This window comes from Pseudonaja textilis, chromosome 6 (assembly GCF_049901715.1).
Source record: "Pseudonaja textilis isolate UNSWEBS1 chromosome 6, rPseTex1.2, whole genome shotgun sequence".
In the NCBI taxonomy this organism is placed as follows: domain Eukaryota; kingdom Metazoa; phylum Chordata; class Lepidosauria; order Squamata; family Elapidae; genus Pseudonaja; species Pseudonaja textilis.
The window spans coordinates 19,676,053-19,700,313 of record NC_141995.1 but is presented as its reverse complement, the minus strand read 5'-3'; the positions used below and the strand labels follow the sequence as shown (position 1 = coordinate 19,700,313).

At 39.0% G+C, this 24,261-nt stretch overlaps 1 protein-coding gene across 1 annotated transcript in view; it reads left to right on the top strand.

The window, feature by feature from the left end:
• The first annotated feature begins 11,138 nt into the window (after positions 1–11,138).
• Positions 11,139–24,261, top strand: part of COL25A1 (collagen type XXV alpha 1 chain) — a 269,830-nt gene continuing 256,707 nt past the window's right edge. Inside the window, exons 1-2 of the mRNA XM_087935959.1 lie at positions 11,139–11,555; positions 13,368–13,437. Coding sequence (XP_087792085.1) covers positions 11,235–11,555; positions 13,368–13,437 — 391 coding nt within the window. The 5' untranslated portion in view covers positions 11,139–11,234. The remainder of the gene's footprint in view (positions 11,556–13,367; positions 13,438–24,261) is intronic.

The following is a 24,261-nucleotide window of genomic DNA, read 5'->3' as shown; positions in this document are numbered from 1 at the left end:
AGCCAAAAACGGAGCTCAGGAGCCCATTTTCACTGGCAGAGCACTTGGGCCACCACAGGTGCCTCTGACATGAATGATGTCAAGCTGGCCCACATTGGCCATGCCCACCTCAGCCCCCTCAGGTCAAACACAGCCCTGATGCAGCCCTCAATGAAATCGAGTTTGACATCGCTGATGTAAATGGTGCTCTTTAAAAAAAAAAAAAAAAGCTCATTCATCTATGTGTGTATTGGAAAAAACACAGTATGCATTAATGGAACATTTTGCAACTTAATAACAAAAAAACTTCCACCAAATATGTGTGTGTAGAAAAGCTAGTTAACAAGCAAGATAAATCTCCTGCAACTTATTCCATTTTTTCTGCAGCAACGGACTGTGTAGAAACCGCAGAGGAACACAACGTTTCTTATCATGTGTAAGCCAATTCTAGTATCCACAAGACAAACTCAGATTTCATTCTAAGCATATGGCTGGATATTCCAGGGGGTAAACTTCCTAAAAATTAGTTCCAGAAGAGATTCTCAAACTCACATAGTATGATGAAACCTTGGCAGGAAAGCCTTTAAGTGTTGCCAGAGGCAAGATCTCAGGCTTAGAGGCAAATTGGGCCCCCTGTCGGTCAGTGAACAATGCCATTCTTGAACCTTCTCTTCAGGAAGTTTTCCACATTGGTAAAACTCTGCAAATCTAAGATCTGATTATATCACCGGTTCTTTCTGTTTTCTTGCATTAACATCCACAGGAAAGCAGTTGGGTAACTGCTTTCAGATTATCACGCGAAGCCGTTGCAAAGGACTGGGCTTCTGCAGCAATCCCAAATGTCATTTCTCTGAACATTTGCAGATGCGTGCAAAAGCTTATGGTTGCATATGGCAGCAGTTATAGATGATTGGAGAGCATCAGGCAGGTCATGAACATGCAGAGGAATTTCAAAAGCTACCCACTGGGCACATGAACAGAACTTTCTATCAGCTACGGTTAAGAATCCAGATGTTCTGGTGCCATCAAGAATAAGGCGGTACCACCTTGTAACTTGAGCTATACATAGCCTACAGTAGCAAATGCACGTGACACTTAAAGAAAGAAAGAAGTCAAATTCTTGTGCTAAAGGACGGACATTCTACAACACTGTTTAGCAAGGACCATTCTTCTGTTCCATAAATTCATGTTTTATTTATGATTTGACCAATGTGTTTTCATGCTTGATTAGGGTGAGGGTACATGACTTCATGAAGCAAAAGCCTACCCTTGGCCTTTGAGAAGCATATCAAAAGCTATTCCAAAATGTGGTGTAAGGATAATAGCAAACCTAGATTTTTCTTCCTCTCAGAGGGGCACTCATCAAGAACGCATGTGTCAGGTTTAGGGATCTTACCCGCTGCTAGGTGTGTGCCCAGAGCCCAACACTTCACCAAAACACGTCAGCTGGGATGGGATGCTTGCTGCTCCATGCCGTCGGTAGAGCCGATGCCCACAATGCTTCCCTGTGGGGGAATACACAGGGGATGGACACAGGGAGGAGATATACAAACGAATATGCCATGGGATGTGTGAATAAGCTGGCAAGCTGGACTGAAACAGCCATGGCATAGTAGGGGAAGACTCAGGGCTAGGCGTTGTAATTAGGCATGGGGAGGAGGCATGGGGGATATGGTGTTAATGAGCGGATGTCAAATTACCTGGGAGGCACTGGGAAATGGCATAAAAAATGCTGAGAGGCAGTTGCTCTCAGCACTAACTTTATTCAGGATCTCCTTTTTTGCCTATCGGGATTGGAAGTGCTGCAATAAATCTTGATATTCACTAAAACACTTATGAGTAACGTTGTTTGTCTGCAAGACTTATCCAGTACCCAGCTGGGGCTGAAAGTATGGTTCTTAGATGCCATGAGATGGCAGCATTTAAAAGAAGGAACCAGGAGTACATCCTCTTCATGGTAATGTGTTGGGGAAGTTAGATGTCCTTGGGACAAGGCAGTCCTGGGAGTAAACTGGTCCTATGTCATGTATGACTTAAAAGTGATAATCAACACAGTTGGAAGCCAACTGTGAGCCAGAGTAGTTCCTAGAATAGTGCTATTACATGAGCATAATGAGCAGTGTCCATAAGTACTGCATCATTGCATTCTTGGCCAATTGAAGCTTCTGGGTGGTCTTCAAGGATAGTCCTATGGAAAGTGTGTTGCAGTAGTCCAATTGGGAAGTGATTGAAGCATGAGTGACTATGAGCAAGGCCTCAGTGCAGGAGGGGCATAACTTGGTGTCCAAGCCATAGTTGTACAAAAACAAAAAACAAAAAAACACCCAGGTGCAACAACTGACTGTTCTTCAAGAGAGGGCTGAGTCCAGCAGAACACACACACACACACACACACACACACACACAATTGTGTACCAAGCCTGAAAAGAGCAATGCTAAGAGAGATATGTAAGGACACATCAGTACTTAAAGGTACATGCTATGGAATTCTGAAGTAGCATTCAAAATACTGAAATTCCTTTGCACTTTTGAGAATAGAGAGCATTCTGCCTAATAAAGAGAGGGCATGTTACGTGACTGAGCCAAATAATATATTTGTCAAAATAATTTTGTTTGCTGAGTTAATTTTACATCAGGGTTTTTGTCATCCTTGAGTATGGATGGAAAGCCACTTTGGTGTAGTGCTTAAGGTAGCAGGTTAAAAACTGGCAGGCTGTGAGTTGCCTTAAGCACAAAGCCAGTTGGGTGACTTTGGGCCAGTCACTTTGTCTCCGCCCTAGGATGCAGGCAATGGCAAACCACACCTGAGAAACCTTGCCAAAAATCTTCAGGGACTTGTCATTCCATGTCATTTGTCGCAGAAGAAAACAAATAATGCAAATGGTTAATTTCTGGGACTTTAGAATTAAAGTCAGAACATATTCTCTGTATTTTTTTTCTTTTTGAACAATATATTGTTTTGTTTTTAAATTAGTTGCTTAGTCCCATCACTGTAAACCGGTTGCTAGGACAGCATTCTACACAGATGGCATGCATTTATGCACTGTACTTAAGACTGAAGAGAAAGCAAAAGTTCTGTCTTACAACCATCGGCTAGGAATGATTTCTTGTCATACAGCATTTGCATTTTAAAGAGCCAAGGCAGAGGAAAAGGTTTTGACAAACAAATATATTAGTAAGTGTATATTATAGCTGATCACAAAGGGGTTTTTCTTTGAGCCTTTCAGTTAGTGTTGACTCCTGGAAACAGCCTGGCCTGGACCCTGCAGTTTTCTTGGCCAGGTGTTTTGGAAGTGGTTTGCCATTGGCTTCTTCCTGAGGCTAAGAGAATGGCTGGCCCAAGGTCATATCAGAGGTGATATTCAGCAGGTTCTGACCAGTTCTGCAGAACCGGTAGTGGAAATTTTGAGTAGTTCGGAATACCACCCCTGCCTGGCTCTGCCCCCATCTATTCTCTGCCTCTATAGTCCCAGCTGATTGGCTGGGTCTTCTTTTGTTGCTCTGCACAGGAGAACGGAGCTGGAAAGCAGGTTAGTGGGGTGGGGAGGGAGTGGAGACTTTGCAGTATCCTTCCCCAGTAGTGCGGAGGGAATGGGGATTTTACAGTACTCTTCCCCTGCCATGCCCACCAAGCCACACCCACAGAACCGGTAGTAAAAATGTTTGAATCCCCCCACTAGGCCATATCATATACTTCTCTTTGTGCCTCATGTCTCCTGGCTTCTAGCATGGTGCTTTAACTCCTGGACTGAACTGGCTCTATATGTACCTACGGGTAGTCCTCGACTTAGAACAGTTCACTTGGTGACCCTTCCAAGTCACATTGGCACTGAAAAAAGTGACTTATGACCATTGTTCATATTTATGATTGTTGCAGCATCCCCGTGGTCACCTGATCAAAATTTCGATGCTAGGCAACTGATTCGTATTGATGACAGTTGCAGTGTCCCAAGGTCATGTGATCACCTTGTGTCCTTTTTGGTTTTTTACGTGTCACATTTATATGGCCAACCATCTCACAAAAATGTGATTCTTTTTGACTTCCAGCGAATTGTCATTAAAAAAACCAGATGCTCATCCCCGATTCAAATTCTACCATGCACAATTAGTTCCTAGATGAGAAATCACTAGGAAATATTCAGACTGGATGTTTAAAAGTCAAACTCAACTCAAAGGAGATTTTGTATATTTTTTTTATGCATAAGGCATACGTAAATTTTGTTCAACATTTTTTCCCCTCCAAAAGTAGGAGCAGGGACCAAGGAAAGATGTTATTCTTAAACTTACAGGTTAATTTATTTGTCTGCAGAAGCACTTCCACATTGTTCTTGCACACTTTTTTTTGGGAAAAAAAATGTTATAAATAAACAAAATTGGTATTAACATGCTACAAATAGAAGTCTGTTAGAAACTTCTATTTTTGCGCTTATCCTCTTGTTTTCTGTCAAAATGATGTTAACCTGTTATATTTTGTTTCTCTTTATAGTCTTGCTGTAATAAATCTAGTTGCTGACTTACCAAATGCTGTCAACAAGAATAGCTGCAATGTGCCCAGGGTAGATAAATGGATATTGCAGTGTTAGCTGCAGTATTTAACCCCAGTGTCAAAAGATATTACCAAATACTGGGTCATTATAGCTGAACTGTGGTGACCACCAAATGTCTTTATAATGATGCATAGAGGAATTCCCACAGTCCCAGATTTGGGAGTGGAGATTGCATGTATATAACCTCTGGAGGGCTCCATAAACTGCAACGGTGGTGGGATCCTGAACATTCTTTTAGATGACATCTGATCTCCATCAATTGTCTATGAAACATAATATACTCCAAGTCCTCTGCTGATTATAGGACTGGCAAATGTCTATTTTAGCCCTTACCGTATCTTGCTACATTTGCTCTCCACCCAGTTCTCTGTATCTTGTGTATTCCCTCGCTTCATAGGTATTACTATACGTTATATATTATGATGGATTGCAAAAAAGATTCTCAGTCTTGAGAATACATTGTGGCCCTCCTCACAAAATGACTGGTAGGAAGACATATGTTTTTACAAAGTGTGGATTTTCCAGAATGATATCTCTCTAATCCCATCTCCCAAATGCCTCCTTACCATTTATCTCTTCTGATGCTTATGGAGCTGGTGGGCAAATTTGCAAAGAAAGCATTGGGATATTGTTGCCTATCATTTCTACTTTCTAATCTGCTTTATAAGGATTATTTGGGACCCAAAGGCATCCTTAAAATAAGGATGATGCTGGAGCATATTAGCTTGTTTTTCATGTACATGTAAAAAGTGAGGTGGAACAAGATACCTGTCAGGCACTAGAAGATCTATAATCATACTCTAAACATGATTTATTAATTTTAATACACTAATATTTTCTTGCCACTGTTCACACTGATTTTATAGTAGCTGCCTATAATAATCTTACTTAGCATCCCACATTTTTTCCAGGCATCACATGATCACATCAACTCTATGAACAGATAAATCTGCTTGATTTTGCAGAGTTTGCTAAACACACGTAATATACAATAGCACATTTGCCACCTGACTATGCTACACAGTATTGAGTGGGGAAGTAAGCTATCTTTGGGGATTATTGTTAATGAATAAATAAATCATATTCCATCCCCATAGTTCCATATCTGGAAGAATTCTAATTTGGATCAGGATCAGCTACTGCAATATTTCAGTGGACAATTGCTGATATAAACACTCCTTCCTGCTCTCCTTTCATTTCAGCAGTTTAAAACACTGCTTTGGTTAACCAAAAGATAATGTGTGGCTTGCTGAAATGGTACATTTTTTTGTTTATTGTCCCAATTTGTACCCAGGCAGTTTTGTCAAAGCCAGCCTGCAGTGGTTAAAACTGGGGATGTGAAAAAGGAAAGCAGAAAAATTTAATTTTAAGAACATTTTAATTCTATTCCCCTTCTTTCTGTTTCAAACATATTTAAGAAATATCTCGCCCTTATTGTACTATTATTTCATAATCCAATCCTCTCCACTGGCTTTACCAATGATATTGTTTCAACTGAAGAAGGCAAAACTTGCACATCAGGACTGATAAAAGCTGCAGCAATGGCATTTTCTGTGGCAAAGATCATATAACAGGGCCGTCCACAGGAAACAAGGTCAGGAAAGTCAAGATGGCTGTCACAGTCATGTGACTAAAGCACAAAAAGGTGAGGCTTTGATCACGTGGTTGTGACCATACAGTATCTTGACCTTTTGGATCATTCCCTGTGATATTCATGTATGTGACCTTGATCTTCAGACGTTGTCAGTCTAACTCCAACCTCCCAAAGGTTCATGAAGAGACAGACACAGTAGAGAAGGTTGAGGGAACAAAATTAGAAAAGCAGCAAGGTAAAAACGGACTACTCTTAGTTTGAGAGTCCTGAGAAAGGAATGCAGGTGTAGTTTCTCACTAGCTGACCACTTGCACAGCAAACTCTGCAAAGTTATGATTGGGCTAACTTGTGGCTATTTCAACATCCCTGCAGTCACACGATCACAATTTGAGTGTTCGGCAACTAGCATGCACATATGATAGTCGCAGCATCATGTGGTCACATGATCATTATTTGTGACCTTCCCAGCCAGCTTCCAACAAGGAAAATCAATGGGAAGTCAGCAGGAAATCACAAGTTATGATTATGTGAGATCAATCTTAACGAACCTTGGTGATTTGCTTCCCAATTGCAGCCAGAGCTGATGTTGTAAATCAGCACAGTAATGTGATGCTTCACTTTACGACCATGTGACTCTGCAGCGGAGTCACTGGTTACAATTGCAGTCAGTGAGTGAGGACCACCTCACTTAGGAATTTGGGGGGTAGCAAATTCCTACATCTTTTTAAAATTACCTGTGTTTATTGCAGGCACATCTACTTGCCAACAAGAATCACAATATCTGTATCTAGATTATAGGAAAGAGACACAGAAAACTCATTGCTGCTTTCTAGTGGTCATTCGTCTTTATTGTGTTAAATTTATATCCCTCTCTTGTTCATTTTGACACTGAAAGCTACATCTTGCACCAACTGCAATTTCTGGACAGTTTTTAAGAGTAGTGTATACTTTTGTATATGTAGCTTTTGAACTAGGACCATTACTGAGCCCAGAATTACAGTCATAATTCATTGCATTTGTACGTTGAATTATCCAATGACTAGACCCAATTTCTGACATTTTTTGCCACGGCTGCTAAATGAACATGGCAGTCATTAAACAAACACCATGATTGGTGCAATGGTTAGAATGCAGTATTGCAGACTACTTCTGCTGGCTGTCAGCACTTCAGCAGTTCAATTCTCACTGGCTCAAGGTTGATCCATCCTTCCATCCTTCCGAGGTCGGTATAAAATGAGGAGCCAAATTGTTGGGGGAAATATGCTGACTCTGTAAACTGCTTAGAGAGGGCTGTAAAGCACTGTGAAGCGGTATATAAGTCTAAGCACTATTGCTATTATTAAATCCATTTTCTCAAATGGGAATTTTTTGCTGCAAAGTAGAAGTAAATGCCAGAAAGTGGCCAAAAATATTGCAAAACAGGGTCAAGTGACTGTAGGATGTTATAAATAGCTGTAAAGATAATCTGGTCACCAAGTGGCTAAAATTTGATTATGCAATCAATGGGGGGGCGGGGTTGCCATCATAACTCTGAAAATGGGCTGGAAGCAGCTTTTGGACAGGGGTCCAGCCTAACTTTGAATGGTTGCTTAGTGACTGGTTTTAAGTTGAGGGCTACTGTAAACATGTAGTTGAACATCGAGAAGCATTCCCAAAGAGTGAACTGAGATTTTTGGGGGAGTGTGAGTATGACTCGAGCCGGAACAGACTTATTCAGTTCCAGAATCTACCCTTTTCCTTACCTTTAAGATAAGGCAGTTCAAGGTTATATTTTCCTCCTTGAGAATGACAGCACCTACCCTTTAAACCCCTCCCTGCAATTTCCTGTAGATGCTAAGCAAGACATATCTGGAACATTATAGATCAGCAGCATAGGTGTTGGATCAATAGTCTTTTAGTCCTGTCTTCTGGTCTGTTCCTACTGGAACTATTACAAGTTCCCCAAGACCAATCCTTCTAAATGGTCCAGAAGGGTTCATGGTTGATGGCATCAAAAACCACACAGAGGTCCAAGGGAAGTAGCAGGGACTCAAACACTTTGAGGATAGATCACCTATCAAGGCACACTAGACAGTCCCAATACCACTGTTGGAAGAAATACCCTTCCGGGTCAGTTCCAAGTGGGGAAAAAGACACTGGAAACATGGTGACTGCTTAGAAAGATGGTTCAGGCTGAAATAGGCTGAAAAACAGCTTCTATCCCAGGGCAGTAGCTCTTTGGTGTGGTGTTGGTGTCGGGGGTTTCCGGTTCAATGTGTGAAGGACGTGTGTTTGTGTTTATTTTCATGGTCATGATGTGCACTGAAGATGGTGTTTGATTTCATTGTACGAGGTGCAGTGACAATAAAGTAAAATAATTAATGGTGGACAGGACCACATGGCTTGGAGCTCCTGAGTGAAAAGGGAAGAAATGCTGAGAGTCCCTTGGTTTTATGCCTTCTGTTTGGATTTGAATTTGAGCTTGTATTCTGATTGGTTGTCAGACTCCCATAGGGCCATGCAGGGACAACTCTGTAGGCTGTCCTGAGTCTCAGGCTTGGTTGAGCCTTGCTGGATGTTGATGTAATGAAAGGACTTTGGGATTCCTATTATGGGTCTGCCTGAAGGAGGTAGATCTTTGTTATGTAAAATAGACTGGCCCAGGCCAGAATAATGGCCTATTAGCAAAGGTGGGGGAGGGGGGCTGAGTTTCTGTCCCTCTGAGTTTCTACTTCTCTTTTAGGAGAAATATTCTGCCTTTTTAATATATCCTAAAAATTTTCATTTTCCTAAGAGAGGGGTGGGTTTTAATTTCCAACACCATCTTCTTACTTATACACGCACATATACAGTACATATACTCCTGTCCCATATATATCCCACAACCATATCTATATATCTATATCTGTCTCTATATCATCTACCAATCACCTACTGTCTATGTCCTATCTGCTATCTATCCCCACCCCTATCCTTATGGTCTACATTTTCCTCCTCCTACATATAAGTTTCCTGCCTCCTTTAAGCATGGAGGATCACATCCCTTCTTCAAGGAGAAATTGGGAGACTCTCTTTGCCAAGAAATCCCAGCCTGGTCTGTTTAATCCTCCACGAAGAGGCAAGGGGTGAGAAACAAGAGGCAAGTGGCAAGCGGTATCTCACCGTATACATCCCTGTCTGCAATCAGCTGGACTTCTACCTAAGACTGCAGCTTAGCCCGCCTCGTGTGCCATGAAAAAACCCCGTCTGGTGGTTCTCTGTGTCAGAGGGCTCCAAAACGCCGACTGACAGGAGTCACCCTGGGGGTGGGGGAGGTGATATGTGCAAAGACAGCCGCTGAGCTCGATGGGGCAAAGCCATGGGAAGCGATCCAGGAGTTGGTCTTCTACGGTAGGGGTCTCCAACCGTGGCAACTTTAAGCCTGGAGGACTACAAAAGCTTTGCTGGCTGGGGAATTCTGGAAGTTGTAGTCCTCCAGGCTTAAAGTTGCCAAGGTTGGAGACCCCTGGTTTACGGGACAGCCGTTTTTCTGCTGTCAGAAATCGGATACTTCAGCTTCAACCATAAAAACACAATAGATACAAACTCAAGGTAAACGGCACCAAACTCGATTGCAGGAAATACGACTTCAGCAACAGAGGGGGGTCAATGTCTGGAATACTCTACCCGACTCTGTGGTTTTTTTTTCCCCAAACCCCAAAAACTTTTAACCTTAAGACTGTCTACTGTTGACCTCAGACCTTTCCTAAGAGGCCTATAGGGGGCGTGCATAAGCCCACCAATGTGCCTAGCCTCCCTGTCCTATTGTTTCTTATTTGTATCCATTTCATGGATTCATAACTGTGTATATACTTATACCTATTCTCTTGTAAGCGTTTGACAAGTCTAAATAAATAAATAAATAAAATTAAATAAATAAATAAAATGAAATAAATAAAATGAAATTAAATTAAATAAATAAATAAAATTAAATAAATAATAAATGAATGAGTGAGTGAAAGAATGAATGAATGAATAAATAAATAAGTCTCTCTCGCCTCGCCGTTCAAGTCCCGTTGCGCCAGGGAAAGCGGCGGGAGTCCCCCCTGACAGGGCTCGGACACCTGACCCCGGCCCCCCCACCTCCGCAGTCCCCTCTTGCTTGTAGGAACAGGCGGCTCCACGCCGCCGAGTCCGGGCAGGAGAGGAGCGTGGCGCAGCGCCGAGAGGACCGCTGGCTGGGTGGGCAGGCGGCCCAGACTGGTGGCCGCAGCTTCGCATGGATTATGTTGAAAAGCCTTCGCGGGTCAGGAGCGCGGAGGAGGGGAGGGGAGGGGAGGGGAAGGGGCGGGGGGCGGGCCTCCCCCTGGGTCTAGGTGAATAAATTATGCTAATGAGACTCCCGAGCTTCTGGCCGGCGCTCGAAGGCGGTGTGCAGCCCAGAGAACCGAGCGGGAGGCTTCGCAGACGCTGCTGCTGCTGCTGCTGCTGCTGCTGCTGCTGCTGCTTGCCTGACAGCCGCTCCTCGAGGCGCCCACGCAGGCAGGCAGGCGGGGGGCTGCGAAGGGACTCCGCGGCGAAGCGGGGGGAACGGGGACGACGCTTCTGCTGCTCCCGCCCGCTCTCGACTCGGATGAAGAGAGGGGGGTGGATGCTGAAGTAACTCCGAAGTTGTCCGGCTTTTGCAGGCGGCAGAAAAGCGCCGGGGAAACCGGAGAAGCAACAAGTCCGTCGGCGCCGTCGGGGAAAAAAAAAAAAAAGAGCCTTGGAAAGCAGCACCTGACGAGGTGGCCAGGCGCCTCCGGTCGGCGGGTGCCCTCAAAGGCAGCGGCTGGCGGAGCGGGAAGGAAGGCTGCCCGGCTTCTTCTTCGGGGTGGTGGTGATAATCCCCACGCTCCTTTTTGGGGAGGGCAGTTTGAAGGCTACCTTGGAAATCCTCTCGAGCGCGCCGCTCTTTGGCATCGAAAAGTGCCTTTTCTCGGCTTGGGAGGGACCCGTTTGAATTGTTGTCCCGTTTCTTGTGGTTCCTGTTGTTTTTTTGTGCGCGCGCGTGTCGGGGATCTTCGGGCAAAGCAGCCGTCCACTGAGAAGGAGGAGGAGGAGGAAGAAGAAGAAGAAGAAGAGGGGGATTCCTGTGCTGCCTCTTCCAGCCAAGCATGGTGGGGAAAAGAAACCCCGAGGCCAAAGGGGAAGCCGGCTGCTTTGGCGGCCAAGGCTTCTGCTCCCTCAGGTCTGCTCCGCCTTTCAACTCGCTGCTGGCTGCCTTCCTTCTCTCGGTGGGATCCGTCGCTTCCTGTGTCTACCTGGGGATGAAGACCAACGACCTTCAGGCCAGGGTCTTTGCCATTGAGGCAGCGCAAGGGGACGTGGGCGCTGCTGCTGCTGCTGTTGCTGGGTCCTACCGGTCGCTGCCCAGCTATTCTTTGGACCAGCTGAATTCCCTGATGCAGGAGAAAGTGGAGCAACTTCTAGCTCAGGTGGGGTGGCCTGGAAAATGGAGGATGGGATTGGCCCGTCCTGAGGAAAAGAGGCTGCTAGCCAGCCAGTCAGCTCAGAGATACCTGGGCGGGCTAGGTCCCCTCTTGGAAAATAACGGGCCATGGGTAGTCTTTCAGGCACCAAGGAGCTGTAGCCTCGCTAGTTGTGAGGGATGATGGAAGCTGCGGCGCAGCAACATCTGGAGGTCCACACATTGTTAACTGCTGCCCTTCTGCTGCCTTGGTCTTAACCAAAAGCAACGTGTAAGATAGAGAGATGCTGTGCATCTTGGTGGTGGTGATGGGAGCTAGTATGTTGGGGGGAAAGTAGAAGAGCAAAATGCTTTTGTTAGGAAAATTGATTGAAGAGATAAGGAGACAAACTAATTTATTCACTTTGTAATAGTATGGGCTGCATTTACTTCTCCCCTTTTCTGCACAAAGACAGTATTGTATGTATAATACCCCAGTATCTTCCTATCTGGCATTCAGTATTGTCCCCATGTGACCCATGGATGTCATGGCTAACTGAGGGTTGAAACCTGTGTTTTCCAAATCCTAATTCAGCACTCTAACCACTACCCTCCACTGGTTTTATCTATATTAACTAATGTGAGGACTTATGTAAGTTAGAATGCACCTCAATCTTTTTTGAATGCCAGAATATTCTTCTCTCTGTTGGCATCATTCTTTTGTAGAATAACAGTTATAATGAAGAGTATCCTATGCTCATGTGGACTTTTCCTTAAGATATCATTACTATCTATCACTCCCACAAAAATTTAGACAAAAAAGAGGGTCATGAATCTATAAGCAAGTGTGCTGCCTGGAGTCTGGACGTGGGAATTGTGCTCGGTTGAATAAACTAAATAAACAAGGGGTAGCTATCAGTTGCCCGAACAAAATTCTTTAAAACAAGGGTCATTATAGCGCTCAGTGGACTGCTATGAACTAGAGGCAATATGGGGCATTTGTTGCATTCCAGGAATAGCTTGAAAAAAGAGACAGCGGTAATATTAGCGGGTCTCCACATTACATGTTACAGGATGACATTCTTCCAACTGCATTTTGTTTTCTTATGATGTGTAGGAGTTGATCAGGCTGACCCCTCCCCCGGGCTCATCTCTGACATGAGAGTTAGTTGGTTAGCATTATGGTTGACAAGAGAGCCACACAGACGTGTGTTTGTAAAGTAGATATTTAAGTTTCAATGGGCAGCCAGGGCCGGTCCAGGAGAATGCTTGGCTGCAGCAATTTGAATTCAAATGGCAGGAGCTATTTCTATAAACCTGGAAGCAGTTGACCTGCATATACAAAATATTCCTTCCCCTTTAATCTCTATTTTTCAGATATTTACCCAAACAAAATTCTCTATATCTGCATAGATACTGTGGGGAAAGATAAGCAATTGTTTTCACGCGTAAGAGATAAACCACCTCTTGGTGAAGAACAGTGGAAGGAAAACCTTAATTTTCTTATGTGTGATATTTAAATCAGGAGCAACAATAGGTATCACTCCAGAAGTGGTTAAACTCTATTGCTCATCATATCCTCTGCCAGGATAGCCAATCATTACAGATGAGAGAGTGGGACTTCTGGAGATATATGCTTGATTTACTTCTGATTTAAGCTGTGGTTATGATTAAATGAACAAGTGATCAATTGATAAATGTACAGAGACTGGGCTAATAGATATCAATTTATTGTATATTTAATCTTTAGAAATACTGTAGAACACATTTGACACTAGTTCTTTTATTCAGCTTTTGCTGCAAAGGACTGTTTTTCAAATGTTCTTTTTCTTCCCTACAGAAGACCTATGAACATATGGCAAAAATCAGAACAGTAAGAGAAGCTTCTTCAGAATGCAACTGCCCACCAGGTAAATGACAAAAGCATCTAAAACAATTTGACACTGCTTTTATATAGTATGTGTAAATGTATATTCAGTATTGCCAGATATTGAATAATAGGTTTTCTCTGTTTCTTTGATTATTTTATTGACGAAAGACTCAGGAATAAAATACTGTACAGACAAGTTAATATAATCGAAAGATTAGGGAAAATATTAATTATGCTAGATAATTTCCTACTTCCTGCTCCATTTCTGGAATGGAAGTTCCTTTAATCCAATGAGTTATTTCTGGGTGGGCATGGATAAGATTGCACAATAATAGTTAAGGAGAACTATAAACGAAATATAGCAAAACAAATCTTATTCTCTGTGTGATAAAGCCTTGAACTTGTATGACCTTAAGCTATTCAACATGATTTTAAACTGTTTAAAACACAGTAAATTTTATGGGACTCATTCTCTAGGAAATCCTATTTAAAGTTACTTTCAGTCATTTTAATACTTCCTTACCAATGGTTTCTTTTTTAGTAGAAATATATCTGATTGCACTGTGTGACTACAATCGTTTGTGTTTCTGTCTGTCATAAGGCAGTCAGATGTTTTTAACATAGGAAAGGATATAAAAATGTCTTAAATAAATAAAGAATAATTTAACCCCTGGGATGCACTTTTAAGTAAATAAGCATTAGATGAAGGTTATAAAACTAAAATCCTTTTCACATTTATTCAGCATTAAATCATATTGAATTGTGGCTTGCTTTAAGTAGATAAATGTTCATAGGCTCATGCTGTTCATTCATCTATTTTAAAGCACTTAGAAGCTTATTTCCAAATAAATGTATTTAAGAATCTTCAGTGAATGAACACATAGTAAATGAAGCATTCCAGAAATGTTTGCATTTTAGGGGTAGATTCACATATTCTATTACTACACAGTAGAAATCATTATCTGTGATTTGCCATTTGAAAAAAAAAACAAAGTCAAATGCACAAGTTAAAACTAAACAAAACTTTAGTTAATAGCTGTTTTTCAATTTGCATTGTAGAATACATGTATTTGTGTTGTATTTGCATTCTTCTCTCTCTCTCTCTCTCTCTCTGTATATGTGTGTATGCGTGTGTGTGTGTGTGTGTGTGTGTGTGTGTGTGTGTGTATATATATATATATATATATATATATATATATATATATATGGATCTTTAGTTGTTCGGGTTTTCTCCCGCGTAAGATTCGAAGTATCTAGGCAACGTTTCGATGAAGTCTCATTCATCATCTTCAGGCTTCTGTCTTCGGCTCTGGGCTTCTCAGAATGAGACTTCATCAAAACGTTGCCTAGATACTTCGAATCTTACGCGGGAGAAAACCTGAACAACCAAAGATCCACATACAAATACCCGCGAGAACCTCAGAAAACAAATTTTATATATATATATATATATATATATATATATATATATACACATACATACATACATACTGTACACACACACACACACACACACACACACACACATATATTTTCAATTAGCAATTTTTAAATGTTTGAGTCTGTAAAAGTGAGATCAATAATTGTGGGAATTTATTACTTCCCCCTTTTTAAAAAAAGTTACAGTACATTGCAGTGTTTATGTGTATATACTGTATTTTTAACTATCTAAGAAATTAGAGTCTGAATAGTGTATTTTTGTTGGGTTTCTTGAAGTTGGGTTTCGTGAAGTTAGAGTGGCAAATAGGCTATTACAGTTATTTATGGTGGATCCATAAAAGTGGATCCTATGAACTGTTTCACCATCAAGACTTAAAGAGAATAATGACCTTTTCAGGGATATATGAGGGTCCAAATTAATTTGGTAGTTAGGTCATTAAAGCAGCCTATATTTCATTCATACAAACATGGTCTAAGGTTCTACATGTATATAGCTTCTTTGCTGCAGATGAGTAGACTAATGTAAGGATGTTGGAATCAGAGACAGGTAGTGTACCTGAGACCAGGTCTTAGATCACTGTTTCTCACTCTTGCAAATTCTAGCTGAGGCATTATGGGAAGAGAAGTCCATTACAGCTTAAAGTTGCCAAGATTGAGAAACATTGGCCGAGAGCATGTCCAATGTATCACTATTGTATGATGGTCTATGGAGGAATGTGAAGGTGCTTTGGAGAATAAAATAACTTGAGAACCGTTTCACTTATTACTCCAGTAATCAATTATCTGTATCTGGAAACAAGTTCGAAGCTTGTAGGAGTTCTTCATACTATGACTGCTCAAAAATTGATAGTAATTTAGGTGAAAAATACCTGAAAACTATAGATTATGTGAAAAGAGCATAAATCAAGAAAGATCTCCCCAAAACCCAGCCTCGCCCATGTGTAATGTGGCTCTACCATCTTCGTAGCTCTCAGCCCTTCTCCCAAGAAATCTTAATTATAATTCTTAGACACCAAAAGAGGCATATTGTAGAGAAGCAACTCATTTGCTTTTGAACACATTGCCAAAGGAATATGCAAGCAATTATGGTTTCTTAATGAGCATATATTTATGGTATATATATATATCTGAGGAAGTGTTTTTCAGATGTATGTTATTCATGTGCTTTTAAAAATCTTGAAATATATCCAAATATATTAATCACAGAAAGGTTATTGTGACATGTAGTGCCCATATTTGAACTTTGAAAGGTATTAATATCCAACTAAAATTATGCTAAGATATTAATCTACCTTAGGTATTAATATCCAGGAAAAACGCTAAATAAAATATGTTTGATAATCATGCTAATCCTACAGTTAAAAAATAAAGAGTAAAGATTCTTTTTATTGTCTCAATTAATATTCAAAATGCTGGTAAGTGTAAAATTTGAATATGTTTATCATAATAAATGCCTAGTGTTTATTCTGAATTGTTTTTCAAATATAGATATTGGAATACAAGCAAACAAACAAATGTTTTGATGCAGATAATATTATGTTAGTATAAGAATCTTTAAATAATAATAAAAAGCAGATGTGGTATTTTAATTTAATTTTGCATGCTCTGAAAAAAATAGTATGTATTTTAATTATTCCTATACAATAGAAAGAATGTTCTGATTGGGATGTAGATATGTATACATATTACTGTCTGTATACAGTAATATATATGGTTGAAGTGAACTTAATTAGAATATCTTGCTTGCTTTATAAATGCTGTGATCTCATATGTGGACCTGATATATGGCATGATGAATGTCTTGATCCTTGCAAACCTGTTCTACTTTTATTTTAATATACTTTCAATGTTTATGCTTTTTTTCATCTCTACCCAGACCCCAGCCTACGAGTTAAACAAACAAATGATCAGTAATGAGACTAATATTAAGGTACCATTCCCCTTCTTAAATTAATACTATCCCACCACAGCTTCAAGACACATAAAATTCATAATACTTTGCTGCCTGTTATTTTGGACTGAAGTGTGATCAGAGGTTTTTCTTTTTCTTTTTCCTTCTTCTGAGGGATGTTGATATGATGCCCCTTTTCTTCTGGTCACTAGCTAGCTTCTTTCTCAATGTTTTCTTCATTGGCACTTTCTTAAGTACGTTTCCTACCTGTCATTTTGACTCCCTGTTTTGATACCAAGTTTTCTCTAGGCTTTTGATCAAGAAAGGAGAACAGGCCACAGGACTTCAGAAAGTAAGAGAAGAGAGGTTTTATTAGTCTAATTCTGCTTTACTGAAATGACCAAATTTCCATGATTTTATCTAAGGAAGATGAGAGGGCAATTTGACAACACAATAACACATATGTCTAACTTTAAATGCTGCAGATTATTGCTCTCCATTCAATATCCAGAAAATAACCAGGATACTGAATTGGGCTTTGTTTCTTTGTTTATTTGTAGTTTCTGTATATATGATTCTTCTTCCTTATGATTCTTGACTCTGGTTGAATGTATATTTTCTTTTATGTATACTGAGAGCATTTGCACCAAGACAAATTCCTTGTGTGTCCAATCACACTTATGCCAGTGTTCCTTTAGTTCACTTTATTTTAATGGAGTGTTATCTAAATAGGGTATGAGAGAGAGGGCAGCAAAATCAACTTGGAGCAGTGCTTTCCAAATTTTGATAATTACCCAAAATTGGGTAAAAGTGGTTTTCTTTGGGTTACCACACACAAACCCATTACTCAAGCACAACAGGTACATTTAAATTGACTTTAAGTGTTTTATTATTGACATTGGATAAAAAGGACTTTCTAATAAGTTATTCTAAGTGATGAAGGAAAAAGTTTGGGAAACCCTGCTCTAGAGAATGCAAGCCAGATTCCTACAATTGGACCCACCTCGTTTTTCCTCAAACACCCATATCTGTGGTTGTTTTCACTGTTGTCTAATATCAACCGCAAAGCCAGAGGAGAAAAATAATCACGTTTCACATAATGAATTGCACACACAAACCATTAGAAACTGTTGTGTTAGCTCAAGAGTCTTCAAACTTGGCAAGTTTCCCAGAATTCCTGAGCTAACATGACTGGAGGAGGAATTCTGGGAGTTGAGGCCCACAAGTCTTAAAGCTGTCAAGTTTGAAGACCCCTGTGTTAGCTAAAGAATGGATGGATATCACTTTAATTTGGAGGTGGGAAAGTCTAACTCAGACAAAGCCTCTTTGTTATACCTGATGCTTTCCTTGGGTCATCACAAGCGTTCCATATCTTGTGACGCATACCTGAGCATCCTCTGCTATGTTTATTTGGGAAATTTCATGCTGTATGAAATTTTCTGTTAACGTTATTTTTGAAAAATGTACTTACAGAGACTGGTTAGTCAAATTTATCTGAACACAACTTTCAAATTCAGTAGCCAAGGAAAATGTTTGGGTAAATAGAAATAGAACTGTAGGAATTCTATACGATGGAGGTCTGTTGTCTATGAATACTCTAATGTAAGGATTGTTTTTTTAAATTATATTTTATGCCTTCACTGTGGCTGTGTACTTTAAAATTACATCTACTTTAGGTTTATTAAAATGGAGTTTCCTTTTAGCATTTTGCACTTGTCTTTTATATAAGTATTCTGTAGTTCACCTATTAATTAAAGTAATTTTTAACTTTCTGCTACTTTGCTATTTGATAGGGATTTTTTTTTCATATTCTGTTTGACAACAACAGTCTCTTTATCTTGTAACTCTACTTGAAGCTCTGGAAATACATGATAAAATTTAATAGTTGTCTCATGTTGTTCCATGATAGGAAAAACTTGTGGCTAGATAACTTTACTGTTTTTATTCTTTTTAAAATAAGATTTGAATCCAGGATACAACAGAGCCGTATCTTTCTGACTTGCTTGTTGTTATCCATGTGAATCTTTTTATTAGCCTGAGTAAATAGTTTGTTCAGCCAAAATTACATGACATACAAGGGAAAGCAATATTAAGATTACTTTTGTATTGAACTAAAACCACATGAAGAAAGAAGTCAGTTGAAAAAGTACATAATCTTTGAATCCTTTGAATAGTTCTTCTTCTTCTTGTACCATACCTATCATCGGACGTTGGCGATCATGTTGGCAATCCTATTTTTATCAATAACCCCATGAAAAAGTGCTTGAGTTTTGTCCCTTAGATTTTGAAGCTGTTGAGGTAATTCCCCGTTAGGAGAATGAGCGCATACAGGGATACGTATTGAGAGTAGTGTTTGAATAATACACATACATCACACAGATACACTGTACAGTAAATGTTGGTTTTTACTTCCAATAAAGGTTTTAAGCAAAGTTCAAAATAGGCAGTCCAAAGTCATTCACAGGTAAAATCAGTCAGTTTTTAGTCCAGGGATAATCCAAATATCAAATTCCAGTGTCAAAAACAGTTCAGTAACAGACTTACATCAAATCCAAGAACATCAGTCAATAGAAGGAACGGCAAAACTCTCCAACAGAAGGAAACAGAGACTCACTGAGACACAGTCTCTTCTGAGACTAAGACTAAAACAGCCCAGGTTTCTGGCTCCATCTTATGGCCATTTGAGAAACCACGCCCAATTACAATTTTTGCATTTTCTTAAAGATACAGTTTTAAAATGTTTATCCTGGTTTATATATTTCCAACCCAAATAGCTGTTAGGTGACTTACTTTCCTAACAGAAGCCATGGTGTTCTTCTTCTGCCTGGACTTCATTTGCCTTCAATCTTTCCTTGGAGGATTAAGTGAAGTATGTCATATTTTTCTGGATGTCATAGCACATGTTGCATGAATAGTTACTTGAGTGTAAATACCAGATGATTTGCAACTGGCTCATATTTATGATGGTTGCAGTAACTCCGGATCATGTGGATACCCTTTTGCATCCTTCTGAAGATGAAGAGCTCAAAGAATGGAATGGGGCTACTAGATATTTTTATAGATGTACAAAACCTGTAGATTTGGGATACCATGCTTAGGTGAATCCAAAACATTTGCAGTTTGGAGAATTTACTATACTTCCAGGAACTGATCCCAGAATGGCATAGTATGAGAGGTGGTGTGGCATGGTATGAGGACCAAATGCAGTTTCTGGAGCACTCCGGGATGTTCACTTCCTAAATCAGTGAGTTTATTCCTAGAGGTTTATAAAGCTTAGAAAAAGAAGTATTGAGTCTTGGTAGAAGATCAAGGTGACATAATGCTGTTTAGTTGAGAAAAAAAGCACAAGAGAAGGAAGAGAAATCCAAATAAAAAGGAACAAAATTGGCAGTACTTTCTAAATTCCTCCAAAGGCATTACTTCTTTAAGTACCACAACATTCATTTAATTGTTAGTGATTAGGCAGGTTAGGGCACAGTATTTAAAGAAACATATACAGGGATATAATGTGACAATTCAGTTCTATTGCAAGCTACTTCTAATTTCTCATGTTTCATCCAGATTGCTTCCTGAGGTTATTACTATTAAGAGAACAAAATCCATTTCAGGGATTAAAAGAATCTAGAAATTGATATCAGCAGGATTTTATACTATAACATGACTAAAGGATGACAGATGCTTCAAAAGAGATGAATTTGGAGTTGACAGTATAATGAATGGAATGGGACATTGCCACCTTGTTAGTAGCAGAGCTGTTTCATTACTATTTCTCTGTTAGCTATTAAGACATAATGCTTTCAAAATTGTGTGGGTTTTAGTTTGTCAGTATTTAAATACTTTATTAATGCAGATGTCTGTTGATGTACAGCAGATAGTCTGTAGTATCTGTTAATTTAAGGGTATAGATTTTTTCCTTCACAGTAGGAATACATTTATTTTATTGGTTAAGATAAAATCTTTTGGTATACTTGCCATGTGGGAGGAGTAATCTTAGAAGAATCTTAAAAGATTTAATTGAAGGTCTCAGGTTTAGTTCTTAACTGTGGTTCATCGTTGTCATTTATAGGGAATCATGCTGGAAGTTGTTTGACTTGAATGATTACAGTTGTGTAAAACTGTCTATTTAAAATAATATTTTCTATTTTTATCAATCTCATTTGACAAGAAACATAACTTCTGATATCAGAAAATGTATAAACAGTTGATATAGTGTACATGCTTGAAATTCATTTGTTGTTAATATTTTAAATCAGAATAACACAAATCAGGTATAGACTGCTAGAAATATATTTTAAAAATTATAATACAAAAGACATTTTATGCACATTTGCTTGATCACTCGAAGTCCAGTTTTGGAAAACTGAATTTAGAAACTGAGTTCACATAATATGATGAGCCATAATGTAATTTTCTATTTTGTTACAATGTGCTGTGTAAACAGAACTGTAACTCTTTAAATTCTCTCTCAAATGCATAAAATGTGCTACTGATTTTAAGTAATTTAAGCAGTTCAAAGCAGTAATAGGATGTCTTAACTTTTTCAAGACCATAGAACATCTGGGACTATTTTTGTTTAATGAAGACAATAAACAGAATATTGAAATAATATATATATATATATATTTCATTAACAGTTTCCCCCCTTCCTCCTTACTTTAATATATCAGTTGTAAATCTTAATGATATTTGTGAGCTTGCTTCTGATTGCATCTTTCAACAATGTCTGGAGTGAAATTTTTCTTGGTTGTAGTGATGGTTGAAAAACCACCTTCTTAAAAATATTCTGAAAGAAAAGGCAACAGGATTTTGAGTGCTTTTTCACTTAAAAGCTTATACTCTATGAACTTTCATCCAGAAGACTTCTAGTAGCACCTCGTCCTCCTCCCCTCTCAATTGTTTCATGGTGACATCTGAAACAACCTATCCCCTTCATTCATGTTTTATTTGGCTTGTGAAATTGAATAGATCCCAAACCCACAAAAAAAGCTTCTCTTGAATCTTGGAACCAGCTTAGTTGGATTCAAGCTAACAATGAATTACATGACATTTGAAACTTTTTGTTTGCTGTCACAACTTATTTGTCAGTTGTATTGTTTATTTGATTTTTATTAATATAGAAAGTGAAAGGCAATAGCCATTTGACTGATAATATTGAAATGCAATTCAGATATGTTAAACAATAACTTTCAAAAATCATGTTATCCATGCTGTTTGGGAAATCAGGGAACTGAAGTCTAATACATTTGGAAAGTGTTATATTAACTGCCTGTAGGCTAAATGTGTTTGAACCAGCACCAATTTTTACTGCATTTTAGGATCCCCCCCCATATAATCCTCAATGCAAATTGTTATGTTTGAACGGTTAATGGACTGTTTGAAAATTCAAAATAATTCAGAGAGCCAAAGCGCTAAACATGACTGAAATGTTGGACTGTGAGACATCAGAGTTTAAAGGCTGTTTGGCAATAAACTTTACTGGAAAGAATCAGGCCAGTCACTGTACCTCTAAGATTAAATTTGTTCTGTATATTGTACATAGAATGTCTTACATGAAGTCATCCAACTGACTAATCCACATATTACTTCACAAAATTACAAAGTGGTCATTAGTTTTAATTTATCACAATACACAAATCCACATTGATGGTTCATAAAAAGCATCCTATAACTAAATATCTGTCTTGATCCTAGTTAATTTGGGTTTGTTTAGTAAGCCATAGATAGAAAATCCAGGCTTTTCATGATTCAGTATAATGTAAGTTAAATGTGAAAGTTAAAATTTTCATAAATCTGTCTGTTTTCTTCATAACTCAAAGTATAGTTTACATACAAGCAAGATTGTTTTAAAAACGATGTAAAATGCTACTTCTAGAACAAAGTTTCCAACAGTGATTGTTTTCAAGAGAAATGTTAATATGCATTTAGAAACAATTAAAGACTGCTTATAGATCAGCTGGATAAGTTGCTCTAAAGCCTTACTGGGCCCCAGTGGGAGCTCCCCTTGAAATGCAAATATGAACTTCAGAGAGATGATTTCTGTGCTAGCTAGTGCTAGTTATGTTTAGCTGAGAATGACTTAAGCACCTCTTCCAACCTCTGCAATTCCTAGACTGATTTGGTTTCCCTACAGCTGTCAGTTAAATACACAAAAAAAGTATTCATCAGTGTTATTTGTAAAATTAATGTCATGTATAGTTTTGCATTGACTGGACTTAAGCAAATATACAACTAGAATATGCTGGGAAAACATCAAGCATACACCCTTTTTTCCTTCATGTTTAAATGAAATGGTTTTGATGAGGCTTTGAATATATAGTATATATTAAGAGACAATCTGTGTCTTAGTGCCCACAGTGTATAGCTACTGTCTGGCTAGCCCAGAAGCATTAGGGTGGCTAGGGATTATTTACTATTTTGGAGACAGGAACAAGGTCACTGCAAGTGAAGTGATGCCAAATAAAGAGCTTCTATGATGTATGTGACTGGATCAGTATTCTTGATTTTTTTCTGTTTTTGATTTGTTTTTGTTTTAACTTTTAAACTGCAAGTTTTGATAGTCAACCAGCAACTGCATTTTCTAGCCAATAGTGAAGTTCATAAACTGCCAGCCAATGAACACTCACCAGACTGCTTGTTGGAACAGGGTGCTAGCAACTGGCTTAGATATATTCTGGGAAAACCTGCTCATCTGTTCATGGTGTCATCTGATTAATGGATAACTCAACCTATCATACCTTAAACTGCATTTGGAAAAACCCAGTTCTGATATTAGATGATATTGTCAAGTGGCATCAGATGATAGACTTTGTAGGGCAATACTGTTTATCTGCTTCCAACCTCAGTTTCTGTTTATATTTTAAAACCAAACAATTGAAATATCAGTATTAGTTTCATTTTTTTAGCATTTTGATGATATTACATTTACAGACATGCCTTAAAACTATATATCTAAAGGGGCTCAGAAATAGATAAAAAGTTAGGTAAATTTTAAAATATATATTGTATTTTTATGCTTTTTATATAAGCATTTAATACAGAGAGAGAGAGAGAGAGAGAGAGAGAGAGAGAGAGAGAGAGAGAGAGAGAGAGAATGTCTCTATGTTTTTGGGTGTAAATCCATAGAATATGAGACAACAAAATAATTGTGTGTTGCTACATTCTTTAGAAACTGGAACTGCCAGTCATAGTGTTGCAGGAATCTTTCCATTGTATTTGTTTGTTATTATCTTGCTGAATCTTTTAAAAAGTAGAATTCCTAATTAGGCCTTTGGAACAGTGTAAGTGTTTTGGAATTCAGGCACCTTAAGTAAGTAAGGAGATAGATTTAATATTAAAGAGCTTACACAGACTCACAACATGATTGTTTTGTTGCTTCCTAACTATTTCATCACGTGCTGCAGCCTCTGTCTCCTCATATGTTGGTTGGAAACAGTAAGTAAGGTGCAACTGTAACCATGCCTTTTCTTTAGTGTGAAAAATTGTGGGACCTCCATTTTAATAGCTAATTTTTCACTTAAGAATATTTGGAATATT